At 42.5% G+C, this 25,033-nt stretch overlaps 1 protein-coding gene across 1 annotated transcript in view; it reads right to left on the bottom strand.

The window, feature by feature from the left end:
- Positions 1 to 3,706: 3,706 nt before the first annotated feature.
- Positions 3,707 to 25,033, bottom strand: part of CDH17 (cadherin 17) — an 82,475-nt gene continuing 61,148 nt past the window's right edge. Inside the window, exons 13-18 of the mRNA XM_001927101.5 lie at positions 18,425 to 18,669; positions 15,287 to 15,417; positions 11,605 to 11,844; positions 8,386 to 8,502; positions 8,136 to 8,249; positions 3,707 to 4,593 (exon numbers count right to left, since the gene is read on the bottom strand). Coding sequence (XP_001927136.1) covers positions 4,493 to 4,593; positions 8,136 to 8,249; positions 8,386 to 8,502; positions 11,605 to 11,844; positions 15,287 to 15,417; positions 18,425 to 18,669 — 948 coding nt within the window. The 3' untranslated portion in view covers positions 3,707 to 4,492. The remainder of the gene's footprint in view (positions 4,594 to 8,135; positions 8,250 to 8,385; positions 8,503 to 11,604; positions 11,845 to 15,286; positions 15,418 to 18,424; positions 18,670 to 25,033) is intronic.

The raw sequence follows: 25,033 nt of genomic DNA, 5'->3' as shown, positions 1-25,033 counted from the left end.
AAAAATGGGGGGGGGGGAGCTTTGGTTTCTGTCCAAAGAAACCTATGGCTGTTAGAGACAAATGATTTGTGGAGGGCTCAAGTGCAGCCTGTGCTCTAACACAAGTCATTATTAGACTATTAGACCTGGATTTCTTACCCTTTAGAATATCTACCATCTCAGAAGGCCACCCTCCTTGCCTTAAAAGCCCGGATGCTTACACATGGCTAACATGGCAGGTACTCAGGCAATCATTTTGAAATGTCGAATGGAGCCTGTACCATGCTAGGACATGAAAGTGGAAACCCAATAAAATGGGAAGTAATTGTTTGTGTTATAAAAAACAGTCTTTGTGGAGTTCCTGTCGTGGCTCAGAGGTTAACGAATCCGACGAGGAACCATGAAGTCTCGGGTTCGGTCCCTGGCCTTGCTCAGTGGGTTAAGGATCCAGCGTTGCCGTGAGATGTGGTGTAGGTTGCAGACACGGCTTGGATCCCTCGTTGCTGTGGCTCTGGCGTAGGCTGGCGGCTATGGCTCTGATTCGACCCCTAGCCTGGGAACCTCCATATGCCGCTCGAGCGGCCCAAGAAATGGCAAAAAGATTAAAAAAAAAAAAAAAAAAAAAGTCTTTGTGTTTTACGTCCGGAATTTTCCTTTCAATAGCCAGCTCACCGAGCATAAGCACAAGATCGCATTACAGAAATGTGTGTTTTCAGGGTAATTTTTGCTCTGGTCTAGAAAGGAGCTGCTCTCCTGAAGGTGAAACCAGCTTCCTTCTTCCCAGCTTCATGGTCAGAAATCATAGGCAGCTCTCTTCTCAGCTTGTCAGCCGGAGTTCATAGGCTCTGATGTGCCGGCAGAGTGAACTGAGTCTGGACCCTCCAGGCTGCTCTCTGCTAAAGCCTCTCTGTGGGCAGGGCTCTTCTGACAGTAGCCCCTCCCACCTTCCCTGAGCTTGGGGCATGGTTTGCATCTGGGAAAAGGTCTAAGCAGGACTGTTTAGGGTTCAGTGTGCCCAGAAAGTTGAGCGGATTGGGGAGCCGATGTTCTGAAAAAGGACCCTGAATCAGATCCTACAAATGATCCTATTGCAGAGTTCCCTTTGTGGCTCAGCAGAAATGAATCTGACTAGCATCCACAAGAATGCAGATTTGATCCCTGGCCTCGCTCAGCAGGTTAAGGATCCGGTGTTGCTGTGAGCTGTGGTGTAGGTCGCAGACATGGCTCGGATCCCACGTTGCTGTGGCTGTGGGGTAAGCCAGTGGCTACAGCTCAGATTTGACCCCTAGCCTGGGAATTTCCATATGAGGCAGGTGTGGCCCTAAAATAAAAAAATAATAATAATAATAAAATAAAAATAAAAAAAGATCGTATTCCACACTAGCCTGGTACTAACCTGGCCTCTGGGGATCATCTGGAACAAGAGTTCTCAATGTGGTTGCATATTAGGCTCACATGGAGATATTTTTCCAGAATACTAAAGCTAGGGTGCCCTGCCCAGAGATACTCAGGATGGGCTTCGGGAGTCAGTATTTTTGAAAAACTCCCTCAGGTGAGTCTAACACACATCCATTGAGCATCCCTGTGGTAGACAGCTGGGCATTCAATATGTGACCACACATCTTGGGATCCAGCCAGAATGAGACAGGCTTTGGGGAGAAGAAACTTAGGAGCAATGAGGTGTTCCCATCGTGGCTCAGTGGAAACGAATCTGACTAGCATCCATGAGGACACAGATTTGATCTCTGGCCTAGCTCAGCATGTTAAGGATCTGGTGTTGCCATGAGCTGTGGTGTAGGCCACAAACTCAGCTCAGACCCTGTATTGCTGTGGCTGTGGTTTAGGCCAGCAGCTGTAGCTCTGATAGACCCCTAGCCTGGAAACCTCTATGTGTCATGCGTGCGGCCCTAAAAAAAAAAAAAAAAAAAAAAAGAAAGAAAAAAAGAAAGATAGAAAGCAATTTAGGAGCAATGAGAGTGTGTGTGGTGTTTGGAGAACAGAGTGCATTGTGTATATATTGTATGGATATCTTCACAGGTGTGTAAAATGTATAGTTAAGTGTATACAATGTGTGACACATAAGAATGTAACAAAATCAAAAAAAGCATTAGCCTTGAGACAATCTCCTCCTAAGATAACTTCTGGTTTGAATGCTATTTTTTCTCTCTCTTCCTCTTTAAAACCTGTTTTAAATTATTGATATTATGTATAAACACTGCTATATAGAAAATAGATAACCAACAAGGACCTACTGTATAGCACAGGGAATTATATTCAGTATTTTGTAACCTATAACCTATAAGGGAAAAGAATCTGAAAAAGAATATATATATACACACACACACAGTATTTTGTAACCTATAACCTATAAGGGAAAAGAATCTGAAAAAGAATATATATATACACACACACACACACACATACACACAAATATATATGTTTGTGTGTTTAACTGAATCACTGTCCTATACACGTGAAACTAACACAGTATCATAAATCAACTATATTTCAATTTAAAAATTAAAATTAAAAAATTTAAAATATTAAAATTATGAACAATAGCGTATGATTCCATTTATATGTGGTACCTAGAATAATCAAATCCATGAAGACAGAAAGTTAGGATAGTGGTTATCAGGGATTGGGGAAGGAAGGAAAGGGGAGTTCTTGTTTAATGGGTAGAGTTTCATTTAGGAAGATGAAAAAATTTTGGAGATGGATGACGGCGATGATTGCCCAAGAATGTGTACTTAATGCAACTGAACTGCACACTTAAAAATAGTTAAGGAAGTTCCCATTGTGGCTCAGTGGTAACAAGCCTGACTAGTATCCATGAAGACGTGGGTTCCATCCCTGGCATCATTGAGTGGGTTAAGGATCTGGTATTGCCATAGCTATGGCATAGTCCTCAGCTGCAGCTTCGATTCAACCCCTGGCCTGGGAACTTCCATATGCCTCAGGTGCAGCCATAAAAAACATACAAAAACACACAAGTAAAATACTTGTAGAAGTTGCTGAGAAAGTTAAACCATTCCTTAGGTTGGTGTGTAATTTGTGCAGGAAATTTGCTTTTGATTCTCTTGGATTTTTATTTTGTCTTTCAATGTATGAGACAAGAGAAAACCTCACCCGTTATGAGATTCCAATGAGCCTCATGTGAAAAAAAAAAATGATAAAAGACCTCCATGTTATCCTGAAGCTCAAGATAACAAGATAATGTTATACAAGAAAGTAATCTTGAGGTCTTAGAAACAGAGTTTGGATATTTTCTTTTATTTTACTTTTTTGCTTTTAAATAATTGAAGCCCACGAAGAGGATTGTTTATGAAAAACAGAACTCCATGGCTTGCTTCAGCCGTCATTGCAGGAGCATTTTTCCAGACATGAAATTTTCCCTCAAAATTCTTGAAAATTCTGAAAGGTTGTGTAATGCTGAGTGCTTTCAAAGCTTGAATCAAGAGCCAGCAACAGCTCCAGAGCCTAGAAATGCTTCCAAATCTCTAAGATTTTCTTACTTGAAATTGTTAAAATTCCTAGTGTATCTTGAACTAGGATACCTTGAACGTCCCAATCCACAGTCATGAGCACAGTAAACTTTTATTTAATTGTGGAACTATCTTTATGGGCTAATTCTACATGGGAGGAAATTTTGATACACGATCGTAACCATTGTTATTTAGTCCTTCCTTCAACAAAAGCAGAGAACCAGGAAGCAGAGCCAAAGAGATCCAAGAAACAAAACCACAGCCAATGTTTATTCTTGATTTCTGTCACTACACATCTTTCATGCTTCCTTATTTTCCTCCACCATTAAATATATAATAACCAAAAATGTATTACTATACAAGAAAACATGCACAGCACATGATCATGGTGGATAGTGAGAAAACGTGGCAGTGGCTGGTTTCTGCACCAGGGTTCATGAAGCATGGTCTGTGCTGGGCTTGTGCTGTTCCCAAATGCAAAATCCTCCAGTGAAAAGCAACAGAGAAGCCCCCAGGGGCTGATAACAATGAAGTTTCTGTTCAAACTCAGGGTCCGGTCTGTGCTTTTATCTTCTCCTGAGACTTCGCTTTGCTCTCTTCTGGAACAAATGTTTCCACATTAGCAAAATACCAAAGGAGGCTTAGAGGGAGGAGCCACAGGATGGACTCAGAAAAAGCATACATGGAATCCAGGAAGTTCTGTGGTAGATGACTGATAAAAATCTCCTTGATGAAGAAGAAATTTCATCAACCGCTCTTCCCCAGAGAGGGAAAAACACATACATTTTTGTGTTTGGATAAATAGCTGAGGCTTTTGCAGAGGGGGAACGTGTCATGAGAAAATGGAAAATGTCTCTAATGTCTATAGCACATGAACTATCTAAGGGTCATAAAATATTAAAGGGCAAGAGGGTATATCTGTAAAAAATTATAGCACACATGTTGGATGAAAAGAAAAATCAGGGGGTTGAATGGTTATGTTACTGAAATAGCACTTGATACATAAACCCAAACATTCCTTTTCACATTCAGTTTCTCAGAGGCTCGACTTCAGATGCCTGAGCCCTTTCCACATTATCTTGGCCTTTATTCCTCTTCATCCGGATAAACACAACTGCTAAAATTATACCTAAAAGAGAAAACTCAGAGTCAAATAGATGGAATCTTAAAATGTACTCTCACATGCATTTACAAAGTAGCACCCTGGTAGGAAAAAATGACTCATATAATTTCATTTTTGTTTGTGGTTCAACAAAGGTCCGTTGTCCTGGTGATGAAGGGATTCTAGGCATGGGCTTTCTGGGATAAGGAAGCTTACCACTTATCTTGTTGTCAGTAAGGATGTACAAATCCCAAGTCCTATCTAAGCTGGTGACTCTGGCTGGGTCCCTATCAAGGAATATAGGACTTAATGCCTATACTTCTCTGAAGACTAAGTGTGTGAGTGTCTGACAGAGTTCCTGAACTCTGGACACACTCAGTAACTGTGGTCCTTCTTCCCCTTCCCTAGAGGAAATAGTCCAATGAGAACAAACAGAAAGCTGTTCCAGGACTCATTCATCTACCTAAAGCCTACTTCACTGTGTCCACACCAAGCATCACATTTGCTTTGGTGCCTTCCTCATGGCTCCAGCTTGAGTAGACTACCTAATCCCTTGGGTTTCTCCCATCTCTGATCTCCTACAAAACTACATGGTGCATTTTAGCACTAAATGGGTACCACATATCAGAGACCCATTTGGAAGAGGAGGTAGTTTTAAGGAAATTAACCTGGCAACAGGTTTATAGGAAGAATCATGGCAGAAAAGACTGGATGCTCAGAGGCCAAGAATCCTGCAATAATTCTAACCATCTAACTTTGAAAAAAAGTAAAAATATTTAACTCTAAGTTCCTATTACTTCTACCTCTAGATCACCAAACTTGTAAAATTATGAGAGCAGATGGTCATATTAGAAAACTGCTGCTTAGGAGTTCCCATCGTGGCTCAGCGGAAACGAATCTGACTAGGAACCATGAGGTTGCAGGTTTGATCCCTGGCCTCGCTCAGTGGGTTAGGGATCCTGCATTGCCGTGATCTGTGGGTGTATGTTGCAGATGCAGCTTGATCCTGCATTGCTGTGGCTGTGGTGTAGGCTGGCAGCTGTACCTCCGATTAGACCCCTAGCCTGGGAACTCTCATATGCCGTGGGTGCGGCCCTAAAAAGAAAACTGCTGTTTGGGGGAGTTCCCATTGTGGCTCAGCAGAAACAAATCTGACTAGTATCCATGAGGACATAGGTTTGATCCCTAGCCTCTCTCAGTGGGTTAAGGATCCAGCACTGCCGTGAGCTGTGGTGCAGACATGGCTCAGATCTGGCATTGCTGTAGCTGTGGCATAGGTCAGTGGCTACAGCTCAATTCAACCCCAGCTTGGAAACCTCCACATGGCACGGGTACAGCCCTAAAAAGACAAAAGAAAAGAAAAGAAAGAAAAAAAGAAAACCGTGCTTGGTATATAAACTCAAAAATCCTTTCAAGATGGGAAGGACAAATAGAAAAAGAAAAGAGGAGTTCCCATTATGGTTCAGTAGGTTAAGGACCCAACATAGTCTCTGTGAGGATGTGGGTTTGATCAATCCCTGGCCTTGATCAGTGGGTTAAGGATTCGGCATTGCCGCAAGCTACAGTATAGGTCGCAGATGTGGCTCAGATCCAGTGCTGCTGTGGCTGTGGTGTAGGCCTGCAGCTCAGCTCCCTTGGCCTGGGAACTTCCATATGCCACAGGTGCAGCATGTGGGGGGAAAAAATTCATGGAGGTAGAGGAGATCTTGGCAAGTGAATATACCTCAAAGGCCAGCTCAGTTAGTATAAGATGTGTGCACCAGGAGTTCCCATCGTGGCACAGTGGTTAACGGATCCGACCAGGAACCATGAGGTTGCGGGTTCGGTCCCTGCCCTTGCTCAGTGGGTTAAATCATCCGGCGTTGCCGTGAGCTGTGGTGTAGGTTGCAGACGCGGCTCGGGTCCCGCGTTGCTGTGGCTCTGGCGTAGGCCGGCGGCTACAGCTCCGATTAGACCCCTAGCCTGGGAACCTCCATATGCCGCAGAAGCGGCCCAAAGAAATAGCAAAAAAAAAAAAAAAAAAAAAAAAAAAAGATGTGTGCACCAAACTGTGGTCCTCAGGGAGAAATGATGATCGCCGTGTGTCTATTAGGATGGGTGGGTAGTGGCCATGTTAGAAATGCCTGCTATGTCATAATAACGAGGAATTCAGACAGAGGGTATAAGGAAATGAGATCCCTTTTAGAGCCGCGAACATAATCCAGCATGATGGATCGGATGGTGGCAGAAGATACCAGATGCCAAGAGAACATTTAAGAATACTTAGAATAATCCTATCTCTCCTTCTATTTACTTATTTTTTGGCTATACCCATGGTATATGAAAGTTCCCAGGCCAGGGATCGAACCATGCCACAGCAGTGACCTGAGGCACAGCAGTGACAATGCTGAATCCTTAACCACTAGGCTACCAGGAAACTCATCAGCCCCTCCTTCAAAAGAGAAAGGGTGTGAAACTGTGAAAACTCCTCCACTCAGATGCACAGGAATTGATGAAGTATCTATTTCTCATCCTTGGCTCGTGGTGAGGACACTGGCTGAAAGAGGCCAAGGACTACAGCAGTCACTGAGCTGTTCACAAAAAAAGACAGGGACCTCTTCTGTCTAGCCAGGTCAGGGGCCAAGGCAGGTCAGGGGCCAAGGCCTGTGATGTAGTGGAGTTATTCTGAGGTAATAAAGAATCAGAATCCACAATCATGAAAACATAACAGAAGGAGTTATAGCCAAGACATAGAAACAACCTAAATGTCCATCGACAGAGGAGTGGATCAAGAAGATGTGGTACACATACACAATGGAATATTACTCAGCCATTAAAAGGAATAAAATACCAGAATTTATAGCAACATGAATATACCTAGAAATTATCATGCTAAGTGAAGTCATTCAAACAATGAGGCACCAACATCAAATGTTTTCACTGACATGTGGAATCTGAAAAAAGGACACAATGAACTTCTTTGCAGGTCAGATACTGACTCACAGACTTTGAAAAACGTATGGTTTCCAAAGGAGACAGTTTGGGGGATGGGGGATGCACTGGGGTTGTGGGATGGAAATCCTATAAAGTTGGATTGTGATGATCATTGTTACAACTATAAATGTAATAAATTCATTGAGTAATTAAAAAAAAAATAGAGGGAGTTCTGCAATATTCCAGCCTCCACTGGAAGGCTAACTTCTACCTGTTCCAACAATGGCAGATTGGACCATAAGCTCTGTGAGTGTCGGGTCTGCATATATGTATCACTGTGTCCCCATCAAGCCCAGTGCCTGACACTTAGCAAAGGCACAGCCCCTGCATTTGAGATACAACGATGAATGTTTTAAAGCCTCTTGTGTTGTATTTCCCACACTAACCAGCAAGGCAGTGATAGGTGAAGGTGGCACTAAAGTGGTATCTCCCAACCAGGAAAGTCAGATATGGTTTATTGGTTATCTACATTCTTGGCTATTGCCTAGGTTGCCATTGGAGCAGCCGCAGCCCAGCCCATGAGGACAAACCCTGAGGTGAGCTCCTGCTTCTGAGGCCCAGGACAGAAATCCTTGAGTCTGAGAAATCATACTCACCGATGACCAAAAAGGTGGTGAGGAGTATCCCCACTGCCATGCCCACCGTGGGTATCCCAGGGAGGCGTTCTGCTGGCTGGAAACATCTTTCCTCCACACATGTGCAGAAAGTAACTGAAAAACAGAACCGTGTTTGATAGAATAAATTTTCAGGTGAACAGTTGCAGAATCCCATACCAAAGACCAGAATGCTCACCAGGGACCCATACCGCCAGATGTTATCCCAAGCTGCCTACAGCAAAATGCATACCTGGTAAAGAGACAGTCCCTTCCAAGGGTGGCCGGCCACCATCATTGATGCGGATTGGGATGTGGTAAACTTTCTCCTCAAAGTTGGTGTGCTTGGTGGAGAGGCTAGCATGAGTTCCTATTGGAAGAGGGAAAAAAAGGAATGACCTGAGAACACAGCTGCAGCCCGCTAGATGAGTGAGAATAAAGCTCATCTCTGCATCATATACTAGAGCTGACTGAGAAATGGTTAGATAAGAGTTAAACTTATCAAAGCATCACCACTCCACCTGCACCCTCCACAATGACAAAAAGGGTGCTACAGCATCCTTCAAGTTCTCAATTTATGACTTTCTCTGTAGAAATGAATATTAAAATACAGTCGACTGTCATTGCTCCTGGTAGTTATGTTCCATGAAGTTGCTGCAAACACTGTATTAGAAAGAGAAAAAAATAATATTTGAAAAAGTAATTGCTAACTTCTGTCCAAATTTGATGAAAACTCTTAATCCTCACATCCAAGAAGATCAGCAAGTCTCAAGAAAAAGAAAAATGAACAAAATCACACCACAATGCATAATACTCAAATTGCTTAAAACTGTGAAAAAGAGGAGTTCCTGCTGTGGTGCAATGGGATTGGCAGCATCTCTGCAGCTCCTGGACAGGACACAGGTTCAATCCCCACCCAGCGATCCCTACCCAGCAATCCCCGCCCAGCACAGTGGGTTAAAAGGACCCAAAGTTACCACAGCTGTGGTGTAAGTCAACAGCAGCTTGGATCTGATCCCTGGTCTGGGAACACCATATGCGGTGGGGTGGCCAAAAAAAAAAAAACTAGTGAAAAAGAAAATCATAAAGGCATTCAGAGAAAAAAAGACACATTGACAACACACTCAAGGGACCAAAGAAGAAACAATACTATCCAGAACACAGTGGAGAAATATCTTTAAAGTACTGAAAGGAGAAAGCCTCAATAAATTTAAAAGTATTTCAGTCAAATGTACTCTGCTCACTGTGGAATTAAATTAGACATCAGTTACCAGGAAGGTGTGGGAAATCCCCACACACATGGGCACTAAATACCACACTTCTAAATAACCCATGGGTCACAGGAGGAATCTAAAGGGAAATTAGAAATCTAAAGGGAAATCTAAAGGAAAGTATTTTGAACTGAATGAAAACAAAAACACAATACATCAAACTTTATGGAGTACAGCTAACATGACACGAAGAGATAAATTTATAGCACCCAACACCCTATGTTAACAAAGAAAAAGTTCTCATTTTCCTCAGCTTCTACCTTAATAGAAGTAGAACAAGAATGGAGTTCCCTGGTGGCCTAGTGGTTAAGGACCCGGCATTATCACTGCTGTGGCTTGGGTCACTGCTCTGGTGCAGGTTCAGTCCCTGGCCTGGGAACTTCCCCATGCCACAGGCACAAAAAAGAAAAAAAAAATGGAAGAATAATAAATTAAATACAATATAAGAAGAATATAGGTATTCATTGCAGCACCATATACAATAGCCAAGACATGGAAACAACCTAAGTGTCCACTAACAGAGGAGTAGATAAAGAAGATGTGGTACATATACACAATGGAATATTACTTGGCCGTTAAAAGGAAAGAAATAATGACATTTCAGCAACATGGATGGACCTAGAAATTATCATGCTAAGCAAAGTCAGTCAGATAGACACCAACATCAAATGCTATCACTTACATGTGGAATCTAAAAAAAGGACACAATGAACTCCTTTGCAGAACAGATACTAATTCACAGGCTTTGAAAAACTTATGGTTTCCAAATGAGACAGGTTGGGGAGTAGAGGATGCATTGGGGGGTTTGGGATGGAAATGCTATAAAATTGGGTTGTGATGATCATTGTACACCTACAAATGTAATTGAGTAATTTTAAAAATTCTATAAAAATAAAAAATAATTTAAAAAAAAATAAAGGAAATACAAACCAAAAAATAGAGAAATCAGCGAAACCAAAAGCTGGTTCTTTGAAAATATATCAATAAAATTAATAAGCTCTACACGGATTGATCAAGACAAAAACAAGTAAAATTTTTGAATGTCAGAATGAAGTGATATAACTACATGTTCTGCAGGTATTAAGAGAATAATAAAATAATAATATGAATAACTTTGTGCTAATAAATTAGACAAATCAAATGAACTAGATGAATTATTTGAAAGATACAAACTAGCAAGCTCAGCCAAAAAGAAATCGATAACCTGAATAGCCCTCCATCTATTAAACTGAATTTGTAGTTAAGACTTCCTACAAAGAAAACTTCAGACCCAGATGGCTTCACTGTGAATTCTATCAAATTTTAAGGAATAAATAAAAAACAATTTAATATAAAACTCTTCCAGATAATTGAAGAGGTAGAACACTTCTGAACTCATTCTATGAGGCCCACACTACTCTGATACCAAAATCAGACAAGAAAAGAAAAATACAAACCAGTGTCCCTTATGGATATAGATAGAAAAATCCTTAAAATTTTAGCAAATCAATCCAACCACATACGAAAATGTTAACATTTCACCACCACGTAGAATTCATCCCAGGAAAAGAAGACTAGTTTAAGATTCAAAATTTGACTTATATACTCCAATGAAAAAACAAACAAAACAAGTGCATAACTGTGTCATTTTATCAAACAAAATTCTTGAAAATGCAAACTAATCTATAGTGACAGAAAGCAGCTCCATCAGCGGTTACCTGTGGTGGGGGTGGGGGGCAATGAGCAGAGTGGGGTGAAAAATAAGGATTCTACCAGAGCATGAAAAAACTTTTGGGGGTGCTGGAAATGTTCATGTTTTGACTGTGCTGATGGCTTCAATGATGTATACATATATTTTTATAAAATTGTATGCTATAAATAAATTGTATGCTATGAATTGTAGGCTAATTATATTTCAGTAAAACTGCTTTTAAAAAATCATATGAATGCTGTTTCTCAGCTGCTATTGGAAATTTTGCAAATGCTGCTCAGATTGCCCAACTATTCATACACTAAGGGGGATGCTGTGTGTTAACAATTTTTCCTTCCTCCAAGCCTGGGGGCTTTCAACCCTCTGGAGAGCTTCCCTGTGCAAGTAGCCACAGCATGAATTTCCTTCCTGGAGCATGGAGGAAAGCTCTGTGTTGAGTGTTGTGCACACCAAAACAAATAAAAACTCATCACCCATCATTGTTTTTCTCGATATACTTCTGACAACCCACCATTGATTTTGGAAACTTCCCAGTCCTTCTGCAAGCTTTCGCTGCCAAGGGAAAAGGTAAAGTGTGGACCCCGAAGTAGCTGCTGATCATCATCAGTGGCCTCGAAGATGAGACTTCCAGGTTCTTTGGGGGGATAGCAGAAGAACAAGCCTGTGTACTCCTTGACCAGCCGAGGGGGGTTGTCATTCACATCCGTGAGAGCCAGGTGGAAATTCGCAGTGGAGCTCAAGGAGGAACCACCTAAGGAATTGAGTCATTGAAACATGGTATCAGCTGTCATTCACCTCACAAGAAGAAAGGATATTTCCTTTTTCTTCTATTATTTACATGATTTTATGTTTTATTTTAAATATTAAAATATCCAATCAACCTCAAATCTACTTTTGTGCATGGTGTGATATATGCCAATTTTATTAATATTTCCAAAACCCAACTTATTACATCAGTAAGTTGGAATAATAATGGAATAAACAATGGAATAATAATCCATTCTTTCCCCACTACTTTGTTTTTATTTATTTATTTTATATTTAATTGAACTGTAGTTGATTTACGAAGGGTTAGTTTCAGGTGCACAGCAAAGTGATTCAATTATATATATATATATGTATATATATACATATATATTATTTTTCGGATTCTTTCCCCACATACATTGTTACAAAATATTGAGTAAAGTTCCCTGTGCTATACAGTAGGTCCTTGCTGTTAATCTACCCATTTCCTAGAGTAATGAAAATAAAAACAAACATAAATAAACAAATGAGACCTAATTAAACTTAAAAGCTTTTGCACAGCCAAGGATACTATAAACAAAATGAAAAGACAACCTACAGAATGGGAGAAATATTTGCAAATGTTGAAACTGACCATGGATGAATCTCCAAAATATACAAACAGGTCTTACAGCTCAATATTAAAAGAACAAACAACCCAATCCAAAAGTGGGCAGAAAATCTGAATAGACATTTTTCCAAAGAGGGAGTTCCCGTCATGGCACAGGGGAAATGAATCCGACTAGGAACCATGAGGTTGCAGGTTCCATCCCTGGCCTCAATCAGTAGGTTAAGGATCCGACGTTGTCATGAGCTATGGTATAGGTCACAGACAGGGCTCAGATCTGGCGTTGCTGTGGCTGTGGTGTGAGCCAATAGCAACAGCTCTAATTGGATCATTAGTCCTGGAACCTCCATATGCTGCAGGTGCAGCCCTGAAAAGACAAAAGACAAAAAAATATAAAATAAAAAATAAAAAAAGAAGACATCCATATGGCCAAAAGACACATAAAGAAGATACTTCCTTTTCTTTAAAAAAAATTACACTTCAAACATTATAAATCAACTATACCGCAATTAAAAAATAAAAATAAAAAATTACATTTCAGACATAGTTTCACTTTCTGGTTAAAAAGTCTGGATAATAATAAGAAGAACTACATGCTAATATTTTATACATATTACTTCAGAGCAATTCACATACATTTACAGATGAGCAGACTGAGGCTCAGAGAAGTTGTGTGACTTGCCCAAGGTCAAACAGCAGTAGAGAGTCTTCTAACCCAGGAGGTCTGACTCTAAAACCCACACCTTCAACTGTTTCTTAACACTGACTTGGGCATGTTCATTAAGTTTCTAAGCCTCGTTGCTTCAGTTGTAAAACATGTAACTTTATGAGTGTCCAGCATGTAGTGTTCTTAGAAAAGTGTACAAAGCTACACAAACCTTATTTGCAGTGGTATCGTGGTAAAAAGCTTGACCTTTGTAGACTAAACAATTGGTAGCTGTGTGATCATGGGCTTAATTTAATTTCTTAGTGTCTTGGTTTCTTCATACATCAAATACAGTCAATAATAATAACCTACCCCATGGTGTTATATGAGGTGCTGAGAACAGGCCTGTCAGTAGAATGTAAACATGGACTGTTCTCATTTTCCCTGCTGTTTCTATGATTTCTGACTTCAACCTGCTTCAATTCCAGTAAACCCTGTTTGCCTGCTTTTTTTGTAGCCATCTTCCATGTCCCTGACCACACTTAACCAAAGGAGAAAAAGCCACCGTGTTCTTGACGTCATTTCATTGACGAGCATCCTTTCGGGGCCAACAACTGCAAACACCGCAGGGTTTTGAACCCTGATTTTGGTTCATGCAACTTCTAAAATGTGGAAGGCCCTGAGGACACATCCAAAGTGAAGTGCAGACCCCACGGGACAGCATATTGTAGCAGAAGGCGCAGCATGAAGGCTTAGCCAGAAACTGCCTGCTGATTACATCATGAGCTCTTAAATCAAGAGTTAAATGTATGGAGTGTGAGAGCAGAATGTGCTAGAGGCACATGAACTAGCAACAAGAGAGAGAGCCAGTCCCTGGCCCACCTCAGCGAGGCCTGTCCACTCATCCACAACCATTCAGAATCAGGCACACAGCTCTGCATCTCTACCTTCATTGGTTTGACTTGACTGCAGTACTTTTGCCTTCATCTTTTCACACCCTGGGGCTATTTTTATGATTCCCATCTACTGGAATGATCTCCATTCCAGCTGCCAATCGTGGGCTTGGCATTTTGAAGTTTTCTTTTTTTGGTCTGAAACTGGATTTATTGAGTCATAATTTGTTCAATTTTCTTTTCTTTCTTTTTTTTTTTTTTTGATAAGCCAGGCAGATATATTTACACCTATTTAATTAGAGGCTCTAACCAGCATAAGATCAACAGCATCCCAACTCTAAGCTGGAAAATTCCATTTAAATACAAAGAAACTCAATGTTTTAATCTCCAGCCTTATCACTGGTAAGCATACTATTCCTGAGAGCTTATTTTTATAGATTATATAAAGATGATTCAAACATCCTTGGATTATCAACATAATAAATCTTTCCTTTCAAAAGTTCACTTTATTTCATCAAAACAGATATCCAGGGCCACTCAAATCTACTGAATCCGTCTGCAAGGTGAATTTCTGTCTGTATTGAACAAGCTCCCAAGTGACTGTGGCACAGGTAAAGTTGAGAACATTGCATAAAACATTTTCTGTTTCAGGAGTTTTTGTCATGGCCCAGCAGAAATGAGTCCAACTAGGAACCGTGAGGTTGCAGGTTCGATCCCTGGCCTCCCTCAGTGGGTTAAGGATCCAGCATTGCCGTGAGCTGTGGTGTAGGTCACAGATGCGGCTCGGATCTGGCATTGCTGTGCCTGTGGCATAGGCCAGTAGCTGTAGCTCCAGTTAGATCCCTAGCCTGGGAACCTCCATATGCCGCCAGTGCAGCTCTAAAAAGCAAAAAAAAAAAAAAAAAAAAGTTTCAAAAGGATGCGTCCTCAGTCACTGCAGTTTAAGGTAAAGATCTAGGTCCGCAGGGCAGTGGCTTGACCCTATTCCCAGGAAAAACCCACAACACTTGGAGGAAGGTGGGTGGTTCGTGAGGACACAGGGGCTTCCTCAAAGCTGTAACCCCTACAGGAAACCACAGAGGGAACACGAGAGGCAGTTCCTCACCTTGAACAAAACCAAAAAGGTGTGAGCACTTCCCTCCATTTTTGTACTCATTCTTCCACATAAGATACGCTGGCAATTTGACCCAGTGTAGTTTCCCACCCATCTCACATTTCTTGCCACTTCTATTGATTAATCCCCTAAACATTCATGTTGCCTTTTACTTATTTAATATATTTTTTGGTTTTTTTGGCTCACCTACTTCCGTTGCCACCACTTCAACTCGATACAGACTTTCAGCTTCCCTGTCCAGCGGAGCCACACTGAAGATCTCGCCAGTGACGGGGTCAATTCTAAGCCAACCTCTCTTGTCGCCTCTCAGTGAATAACTTTATAAAGAGAAAAGAGCCCCCCAAAGCCCACATTACTCTGCATGAAAATGTGAAGATAGTTTATGCATCACGATGCTATTATATAAGTGCTCTCCCTTGCATATTACTTGCAATGCATTTAAAGGAGCGTGATCTAATATTATTAATGCCTTATTTCCATACCATCATCTTTCAAGAGGAGGATTTATTCAGCCTCACAAAGTGGTGGTTGTACTTGTTTTAATAGAAACTCTAGAAGAAAAAAGTTAAACTTTTGCAGCAAAGCATTTCAATTAAAACAACCTGGGAGCTCCCTGGTGGTGGCTAAGTGGGTTAAGGTTCTGGCATTGTCACTGCTGTGGCACAGGTTCAGCCACTGGCCTGGGGAACTTCCACATGCTAAGAGCTTGGCAAAAACAAAACAAAACATGAAACCTGAAAGTATCTTTGAAAATTGATGAGCAAACAGCCCCTCTAAGAAAACTTAAATAACCCACGGTGGAAACATTGTATGAATGAGTGGATACTCAGAGGCTGCTCGCCGGCACTATGAATTCTTCCTTCAACAGACATCTATTGAAGGCTTTGCAAATGTCAAACTGGACCAAGAGACAGACAGAAAGACAGATAATTCCAATATAATGTGAAATACCTGAAAGGAGTCATGTGGAACTCCAAGTAAGTTCATGGGAATCAGAGAAGTCTTTCTGAAAGAGTAGATGTAAATTAAAGCAAGAAAAAGGAGGAGGCTTCAAACAGAAGGAATTGCATAAACTAACGCACAGAGTCGAAGAGCCTAGGGTGTGGGGGTGTCAGACATTCCAGCAGTGGTGGGATAAAAATAGGATAGAGTGGAGGGCAAAAGATGAAACCAGAGAGACTGGAAAGAGCTGGATCTTGGGAAGCAATGAGCAGCCAGGGAACGGTGGTGAGCCAGAAGGTGACCTAGTCATGTTTATGTTTTCAGTGGAATTCATTGGTAGATGTGTGAAAGATGAATTTGAGAGAGACAGGACTAGAACCACAGGAAAACCAATTGCTAGAGTCTTTTGGGAGCAACGCATCATAGCCACAAGGATGTCTGTATCTTTGGATCAAAAAATCCCACCTTTGAAATTTTCTCCAAATAAAAACTATTAAATAGAAGTTAAACGGAGTTCCTATTGTGGTTCAGTGGGTTAAGCATCTGACTAGTATCCATGAGGATGCAAGTTCGATCCCTACCCTTGCTCGGTGGGTTAACAATCTGGCATTGCTGCAAGTTGCATAGGTTGCAAAGGTGGCTTGGCTCTGGTGTTGCTGTGGCTGTGGTGTAGGCCTGCAGCTGCAGCTCCAATTTGACCCCTAGGCTGGGAACTTCCATATGCCATAGGTGTGGCCCTAAAAGAAAAACAAAAAAAAAGGTAACAAAAAAATTTTATGGGAGTTCCGGTCATGGCTGGGTGGTTAACGAACTCGACTAGTATCCATGAGGATGCCGGTTCGATCCCTGGCCTTGCTCAGTGGGTTAAGGATCTGGCATTGCCTTGAGCTGTGGTGGGGGCCACAGATGCCGCTCGGATCTTGCATTGCTGTGGCTGTGGCGTAGGCCGGCAGCTGCAGCTCCAATTTGATCCCTAGCCTGGGAACCTCCACATGCCGTAGGTATAGCCCTAAAAAGACAAAAAAAAAAAAAAAAAAAAAAAAAAGCGTATATTCAAAAAATTGTCTATAACACAAAAAATACACTGGAAACAACCTACATGTCCAAGAGTAGAATGATTTAAAAGTTATAATGTGTTAGTTCAAATTCATTTTTCCCAATGTTAGAATATTCTATATGCCAGTCACTATGTTCGGCTGTGTGTACAGACGATGAATAAAAAATCATATGTCCTCAAGGTTTCTGAGTGAGACAGAAACCCTTTGGAGGGTTTTCAGAGAAGTCACATGATCTGATTTACTATTTTAAAGACCCGTATTTTAAATGCAGTGAATGGACTCAGGGAGGGATGGAGAGATGATAGTGGTGGCCTGGACCATCATGGAAGTGGTGAGAAGTGGGTGGATTCTGGATATATTTCAGTGAAAGAATTTCTAATATTGCTGATAGATTGAATCGAGATCCATTGGGTGCTAATGGAGTCTAAGTTTGTGGAGCATGAAGAAAGAGAGGAATTAAATTGGTCAGGCCAATAACTTTGGAGTCATCCTCAACTGACTTATCACTAGCATCTGAACGATTGATTATTCCTCATTCATGAAGTACTTTTATCATTTATCTCTTACAGGACACTCCCTTTCTCAGCTTTCTTCCCCATCTTCCTGCTCTTAATAGCACATATATGACAGCTTTTCCTAGATCCATCTGAGAAATGTTCTTAAGAGTCTTTGTTTTCCCCACTCATAAATTCAAAATTCTATTCACTTGTCTTTGACTCTAGATTTCCATTTTAAGTCATGCTGACATATTTGTCATACCATGGCAGCAGGGCTAATGTTACACAAAAGAGGCAAAGATCTGGGTTCAGGGCCTATTCGTGTGCTTATTAACTAGGTGATACTAAAGCTCTGGAATGAGTCTTGTTACCCTGGACCTGCTCTCTGCAGCACTGAGGAACCTATGCCTCCTCCATCGAGAAAATACCCTTCACCCTGTCAGGTGGCCAAGTCTGCCCAATAGGGCTTTTGCTTTATTCTTCGGTCTAGAACCCCAGTCTGCCTTAGGTGCTAGAACCCTTCCCCAGACCTCTGCCCCTGTAATGGTCCAGACATAGAGCCTGGCTTTGGACAGCCCAGTCTCCGAACACCACCTCCTGGACTCACCAGCCCCCAGCTGGGACCTGCTATAAGCCCACTGGAGTGGAATATGACCTGCTTCCCACTTTCTGGAGGCTGGATTCTCATTGATGCCCCCCAGGGTGCTGGCACTTGCCTGAACCAAGGCCAAGTTCACCAAGTGTAAGCTTTTCTCGCCCTCCCAGCCCTTCCTCCTCCCCACTGGCCATGATCAATGCTAGGCCTGCCCAGCACTGCTCTTCTCTACCTTATGTCCAGACCTTCCGGATCCTTGGCAGTCACATTGCCCACTTTAGTGCCTTTGGGCACATCCTCACTGACTTTTGCTTGGAATACTTGTTGAGAAAATTGTGGTGTTTCATTCACATCTGTCACAATAAGCCTGAATGAGGCAAAAGAGCTGGCATTGTACTGCACACCAGACACCAAAGGCTCAGGATTTTCTGCTTGAAACACAATGTTGTGAACAGCTACTGTTTCGAAGTCAAGAGGCTGTGTAAAGAAAAAAAAAAAAGAAGGAAAATTAATTGGGGGATAATTAGCTCCCTTAAGATTCATTCCCTCTGTTCTTTAAAAACTCCCTTACAGAGCAGCAGTTCTTGATCCAGTGTCAGCAAAAACTTAGTTCACAGTACAACAGAGTTCTGGAAGTCTTTGCTGCAGGACTTGTCAGGACTTTTGATATGCTGCTGTGTGTTGTGACTCTCCTAGAAGAGGAAATCAATGCGGCATTCCTCAAACTTATTTAACCCTGGGATAATTCATTCATTCAACAGAAACTTACTGATTCTCTCAAGACAGTTCTCAGAAGACACTGGGAAATGCTTATAGAAGAGATTTCCACACTGTGTGGAAGATGATTTTCCAGGGATTTCAGGACTTTAACTTCAAAATAAGACTTTAAACTTATGGAGGTTGGGAGGGGTTTGCAGCACCAATCAAGAGATCAAGGATCTGCTCTGGTTCAAGCTATACTGAACCGGACCAGGAACGAAAATCAAGAAACCAATTTTGGTTTAGGCAGAGGAAGAATTTGACAGTGAGGGTTACCCAAGACAGAAAGAGTTGCTTCGGAAAAACAATACATTCCCAAATTTTAAAGCTTACGAGAATAGGCTTAACCAACATGTGACAGGCTACCATAAAAGAACTTAAAATATAATTTAAGCAATTGAAGGTTTTGGGTTTTTTTTGTTTTTTTTTTTTTTTTGTCTTTTTGCCTTTTCTAGGGTCACACCCACACCATATGGAGGTTCCCAGGCCAGGGTTCTAATTGGAGCTGTAGCCACCGGCCTACGCCAGAGCCACAGCAACGCAGAATCTGAGCTGCATCTGCAACCTACACAACGCTGGATCCTTAACCCACTGAACAAGGCCAGGGATGGAACCCACAACCTCATGGTTCCTCGTCGGATTCGCTAACCACTGAGCCATGACAGGAACTCTTAACGACCATGAGCTCTCTGAGAATAGGAATTATCTTACATTCATCACTTCCCTGACACGCAGGACCCATAGTGTATCCACTAGGAAAGATAAAAATAAGCATGTGTTGGCCCTTCTCAAGGCCTTCAGGGCTCCCATGAGAAAGAGATTTTGGAGAAAATCCCCACCCTCTAGTTACCCTCTCCTCTGTGGACATGCAAACCCACACAACATCACAGGCCAAGCTTTCATTCAAAAGAAAGTATGTTAGAAAGTGTGCTCAAATCAAAACTATATTGAGGTATCACTTCACACTAGTCAGAATGGCCATCATTAGTAAGTCTACAAATGTTGGAGAGGGAACCCTCCTACACTGTTGCTGGGAATGTAAATTGGTACAACCACTATAGAAAAGAGTATGGAGGTTCCTCAGAAAGCTAAATATAGAACTACCATATGATCCAGCAATCCCACTCCTGGGCATCCACCCAGACAAAAAATTCATTGAAAAAGACATATGCACTCCTATGTTCATTGCAGCACTATTCACAATAGCCAAGGCATGGAAACAACCTAAATGTCTGATGACAGATGAATGGATTAAGAAGATGTGGTATATGGAGTTCCCGTCGTGGCGCAATGGCTAACGAATCCTACTAGGAACCATGAGGTTGCGGGTTCGGTCCCTGCCCTTGCTCAGTGGGTTAAGGATCCGGCGTTGCCGTGAGCTGTGGTGTAGGTTGCAAATGCGGCTCGGATCCCACGTTGCTGTGGCTCTGGCCTGGGAACCTCCATATGCCACAGGAGCGGCCCAAAGAAATAGCAAAAAGACAAAAAAAAAAAAAAAAAGATGTGGTATATATACACAGTGGAATACTATTCAGCCATAATAAAAGAACAAAATAACATGGAGGGAAACTAGAGACTCTCATACTAAGTGAAATAACTCAGAAAGAGAAAGACAAATACCATATGATTTCACTTATATCTGAAATCTAATATACTCACAAATGAACCTATCTACATAAAAGAAACAAACTCATGGATGTGGAGAACAGACTTGTGGTTGCTGAAGGGGAGGGGCTGGGAGTTTGGGGTTAGAGATGCAAACCATTGCATTTGGAGTGGATAAGCAATGAGATTCTGCTGTATAGCACAGGGAGCGATATCTGACCACTGTGATGGAACATGATGAAGGATAATGTGAAAAAAAGAAGGCATATGGATGGGGAGTTCCCACTGTGGTACAGCAGAAACAACTCCAACAAGTATCCACAAGGATTCGGGTCCAATCCCTGGCCTCGCCCAGTGGGTTGGGGATCCAGCATTGCTGTGAGTGTTGTGTAGGTCACGGATGTGGTGTAGGTCACAGATGTGACTCGGATCAGCTGTGGGGTAGTCCAATAGCTGTCGTTCCCATTCGACCCCTAGCCTGGGAACTTCCATGTGCTGCAGGTGTGGCCCTAAAAAAATGTATATGGATGTATAGCTGGGTCACTTTGCTCAACAGCAGAAATGGACTGAACATTGTAAATCAAGAATAACAAAAATTTTAAAAAATAAATTTGATCAAAACCTGAAAAAAAAAAGAAACTTTGCTCATATGGAAGGCAAAGAATTGTGTGTGAAGACTCAAGGTCACTTGAGATAAAAAATAAGAATCAACTGACCTTTGTTAAAATACAGGATATAAAATTCTATAAGCCAAGCTGAGATATAAGGGATAAGCAGCCACTGCCTGCAGGGCACGACCCTGTGATGACCTCTTGATCACTGTCACGTGGTCAGATCAGACTCCTCACCTGGCAGTAGTGGGGAGGTGTGTACAAGCTGAGGCATCTGACTCCCAGGAAACCATTCATCATCTCAAGGGATGAGGGCAGCGGTGTCAAGTTGAAAAAGCCAGGCAGACGGAGCAGGAAGGCAGCAACCCCCAGAGCAAGTCTGCCATGTGGGCAAAGGACCCAGCACTCTGTTCCGCATGGCAGCCAAGCCCAGGCTCAGGCAGGCAGCGCAGTGGTCTATGTGCGCAGGCAGAGGACTGCACCTCCTTACCATCCATCAAGTCCTAAGTCCCCTCCCTGGCTTTCCCATCCCTTTACCCACAGGCAAGGGGTAAAGAAATGACATGGTGTGTCTACAAATGAGGAGCAGCTTGTGTTATCTGAACAGAACATATGAAGCTGAGAGTAGATGGAGGTGATGGAGGGGACTATGCACATCGAGTTAAGAAGTTGAGATTTTACTCTTGCTGAGATGAGAGAGGCCATAAGCTCAAGACCGATGAGGTGGGATTTGTGGGCTTTTTTTTTTTTCTTTTTATGGCTGCACCTGTGGCATATGGTTCCCAGGCTAGGGGTTGAATCCAAGCTGCAACTATTAGCCTATACCACAGCCACAGCAATGCCAGATCAGAGCCACATTTGTGAGACCTATGCTGCAGCTTGCAGCAACGCTGGATCCTTAACCCACCAAGTGAGGCCGGGGATGGAACCTGCATCCTCACAGACACTATGTCAGGTTCTTAACCCACTGAGACACAAGAAAGTGTGTTTTAGAAAGTTAACTCTGGGAGCAGCCATGGAGGGATAGACTTGAATTAATCCAGACCTGGGCAGGAACACCAGTCAGGAGAAGGTGCCAATGCTCTTTAAACACTGAAGAGAAGAACTAGCATGCCATCAGTCTGCTGAAGTTTCACACCAGGAAAAACAGTGAACCAAATCTTCCAGGGAAAAAATTAGAAGTGGAAGATACTAAATTAGCAAATGATAATCAGCAGAGCTTAAACAAGGACAAGCCTTGTCAAACTGCGTGTACTGTCTTTCATGACACGGGGATCTGCCTGCAAAGCCAAGTCGAGAGACCCTCATGGCCTCTTGGGATTATCTGGGGCCCATTTGAATAATTTATTCACATGTTCACACTACAATCCCCCTTCTGCGCACAACTGCTTGAAAGGTCAAACCCCATGATATAGATTCAACCTGGAAGCAGAGAGAAAGTGCTGAAGGAAAGAGGTTGAGACTGGGGCTATTTAAGCTGTTCACCAATCATCCATGATGAGAAAAAATAGCACATGTGTTTTCCATTTGACACTCCGGCTGGTCGAAAATAGGTCATGTTGAAGTTCCTGTTGTGGCTTAGTGGGTTAAGAACCCAATATAGTGTCCGTGAGGATGCGGGTTCAATCCTTGGCCTCGATCAGTGCGTTAAGGATCCCATGTTGCAGCAAGCTGCAGCATAGATTTCAGATGCAGCTCAGATCTGATGTTGCTGTGGCTGTGGCATAGGCTGGCAGCTGCAGCTCAGATTCAACCCCTAGACTGGGAACTTTCATAGGCTGTGGGTGTGGCATTCAAAAAAACTTAAAGCCAAAACAAACCCCTGAATTGCAAGAAAGGGGGTCCCAGGAGAGTTACTGCAGAGTCAGTCAGGGCTCAAAGAAATAGCCTTCCTGCCCCCTGACATCTGATTAGTCCCAAGGGTATGATAATCTATCACACAGGCCAGAGCTTGGGGTAGAAGTAAACTTACAGAGAACAGTGTTTCTAAAACTTGTTCTAATCCTAAGCATCATTTGGGGCATGGGAAATAATAGAAAATATATATTTTAGTCTCCACCCCTGGTTCTGGGCTCCTAAATCCCTTGGGATTTCCTGGGTGATAGGAGCACCATTTGTGCTAATGAGGTGACTCTTGGTGGAGCCCTTGGGTGGCTTCAGGACAGGAGCTGGTTACTGGAAGAACTGAGTCATGATTAGAAGCTTGAATCTCCCCAGGAAGGGGAGAGGAGGCGGAGATGGAGTTAGGGATCAACCCTGTCAACATAATAAAGCCTCAATAAAGATCCCTAAAGTGAGGGGTCCAGCAAGCATCTGGGTGAGTGAACACCCATGTGCTGGGAAAGTGACACACATCCCAACTCCCAGGGACAGAAGCTCTTATTCCCGGGACCCTCCCATACCTCACCCTATGTATCTCTTGATCATACCCATTGATCATACCCATATTTGTTTATTTATTTGTCTTTTTTTCCTTTTCTAGGGCCACTCCCGCAGCATATGGAGATTCCCAGGCTAGGGGTCAAATTGGAGCTGTAGCCGTTGGCCTACACCGAGCCACAGCAATGCCAGATCCAAGCCACGTCTGCCACCTACACCACAACTCATGGCAACGCTGGATCCTTAACCCACTGAGCAAAGCCAGGGATTGAACCCGCAACCTCATGGTTCCTTATCAGATTCGTTACTCACTGAGCCATGACAGGAACTCCGTCATACCCGTTTTTGTATAAAAAATTGGTAAGTGTGTTTCCCTGAGCTCTCTGAGCTGTTCTAGCAAATGATCGAATCCAAGGAAGAGGTGCATGAGAACCTTCAATATACAATCAGGTGACAACCTGGGACTTGCAACTGGCTTCTGGAGTCCTTGAGGGACAGAGCCCTATACCCGTGGGACATGATGCTCGGAGGGACACGTAGACAGTGTCAGAATTGAGTTAAAGTGTAGGACCTCAGGCTGGGGTTGGAGATTTGCTTGATGTGAGGAAAACCCACACATCTGGTGTCAAAAGTAAAGTGTGGTGGTAACGCAAGAGTAAAGGAGAAACACTTTGCAGGGCATTTGCTAAAATTACTGATTTCCAGGCCATCCTGCAGAGAGGCTGAGTCAGCAGTCCCTACCTGACACCATTGGATGCTTGGAATCAGGCAAGTTTGGCTCCCTTGGCAAGAGGAGAAAGCACATCTGTCCACAGACAGAATCCTGGCTTCTGCCCTCCCTCTGATGAGTCAGAATTCAGATAATGCTGGACATTTATTACTTTTACTGCTACCTGCTGGGGGCCGCGTGAAGGGCTATACATGTATTTTTTTCCAAGTGCTGTGGCTTTTTTATTACTTTTTGTTATTTATTTTCATTTTTTTTAGGTTTTCAAGAGTTTTACTTATCTATTTATTTATTTAATATATGTATTTTCATACTAAATTCTCCAACCTCCTTCTCAAGAAGGTGCTACCATTTCACCTATTTTTCAGATCAGAAAACTGAGGTTACAGCATTTGGTCAAGATTGCAAAGCTAGTAAATGGCAATGGCTAAGCCTCCCAGTAGAAATCATTTCCTGAGGGAGGCCAGAAGCCTGGGGTCAAGTTCCTAGCTCTGCCATCCCTTGGGGACCTGACTGTACCTTGTGGGTCTGAACCTCATCTGTATGGCGGTGCTTATTTCTGCCTCCTTCAGAGTGAGAAGCTAAAGAGCATGTGCAGAAGAGCCTCACGAAGGGAAAGGGGCTTCAGTTGTAGGGTACACGATGCTGGGTGAATTGTACTTGCCATTAACACATTTGTAATTCAGGTACTGGTAGACTTGCGATTGAGTAACTTGGTTTCTGGACTAAAAGCACAGACATCACAAACAAAAATACATCA

The sequence above is a fragment of the Sus scrofa genome, chromosome 4 (assembly GCF_054392235.1).
Source record: "Sus scrofa isolate SSC_HxYL_T2T_F1_AM1 chromosome 4, Sscrofa_HxYL_maternal_Yorkshire_Landrace_v2.0, whole genome shotgun sequence".
Taxonomy (NCBI): domain Eukaryota; kingdom Metazoa; phylum Chordata; class Mammalia; order Artiodactyla; family Suidae; genus Sus; species Sus scrofa.
The sequence above is the reverse complement of the archived record's forward strand: the minus strand, read 5'-3'. Positions and strand labels throughout refer to the sequence as shown.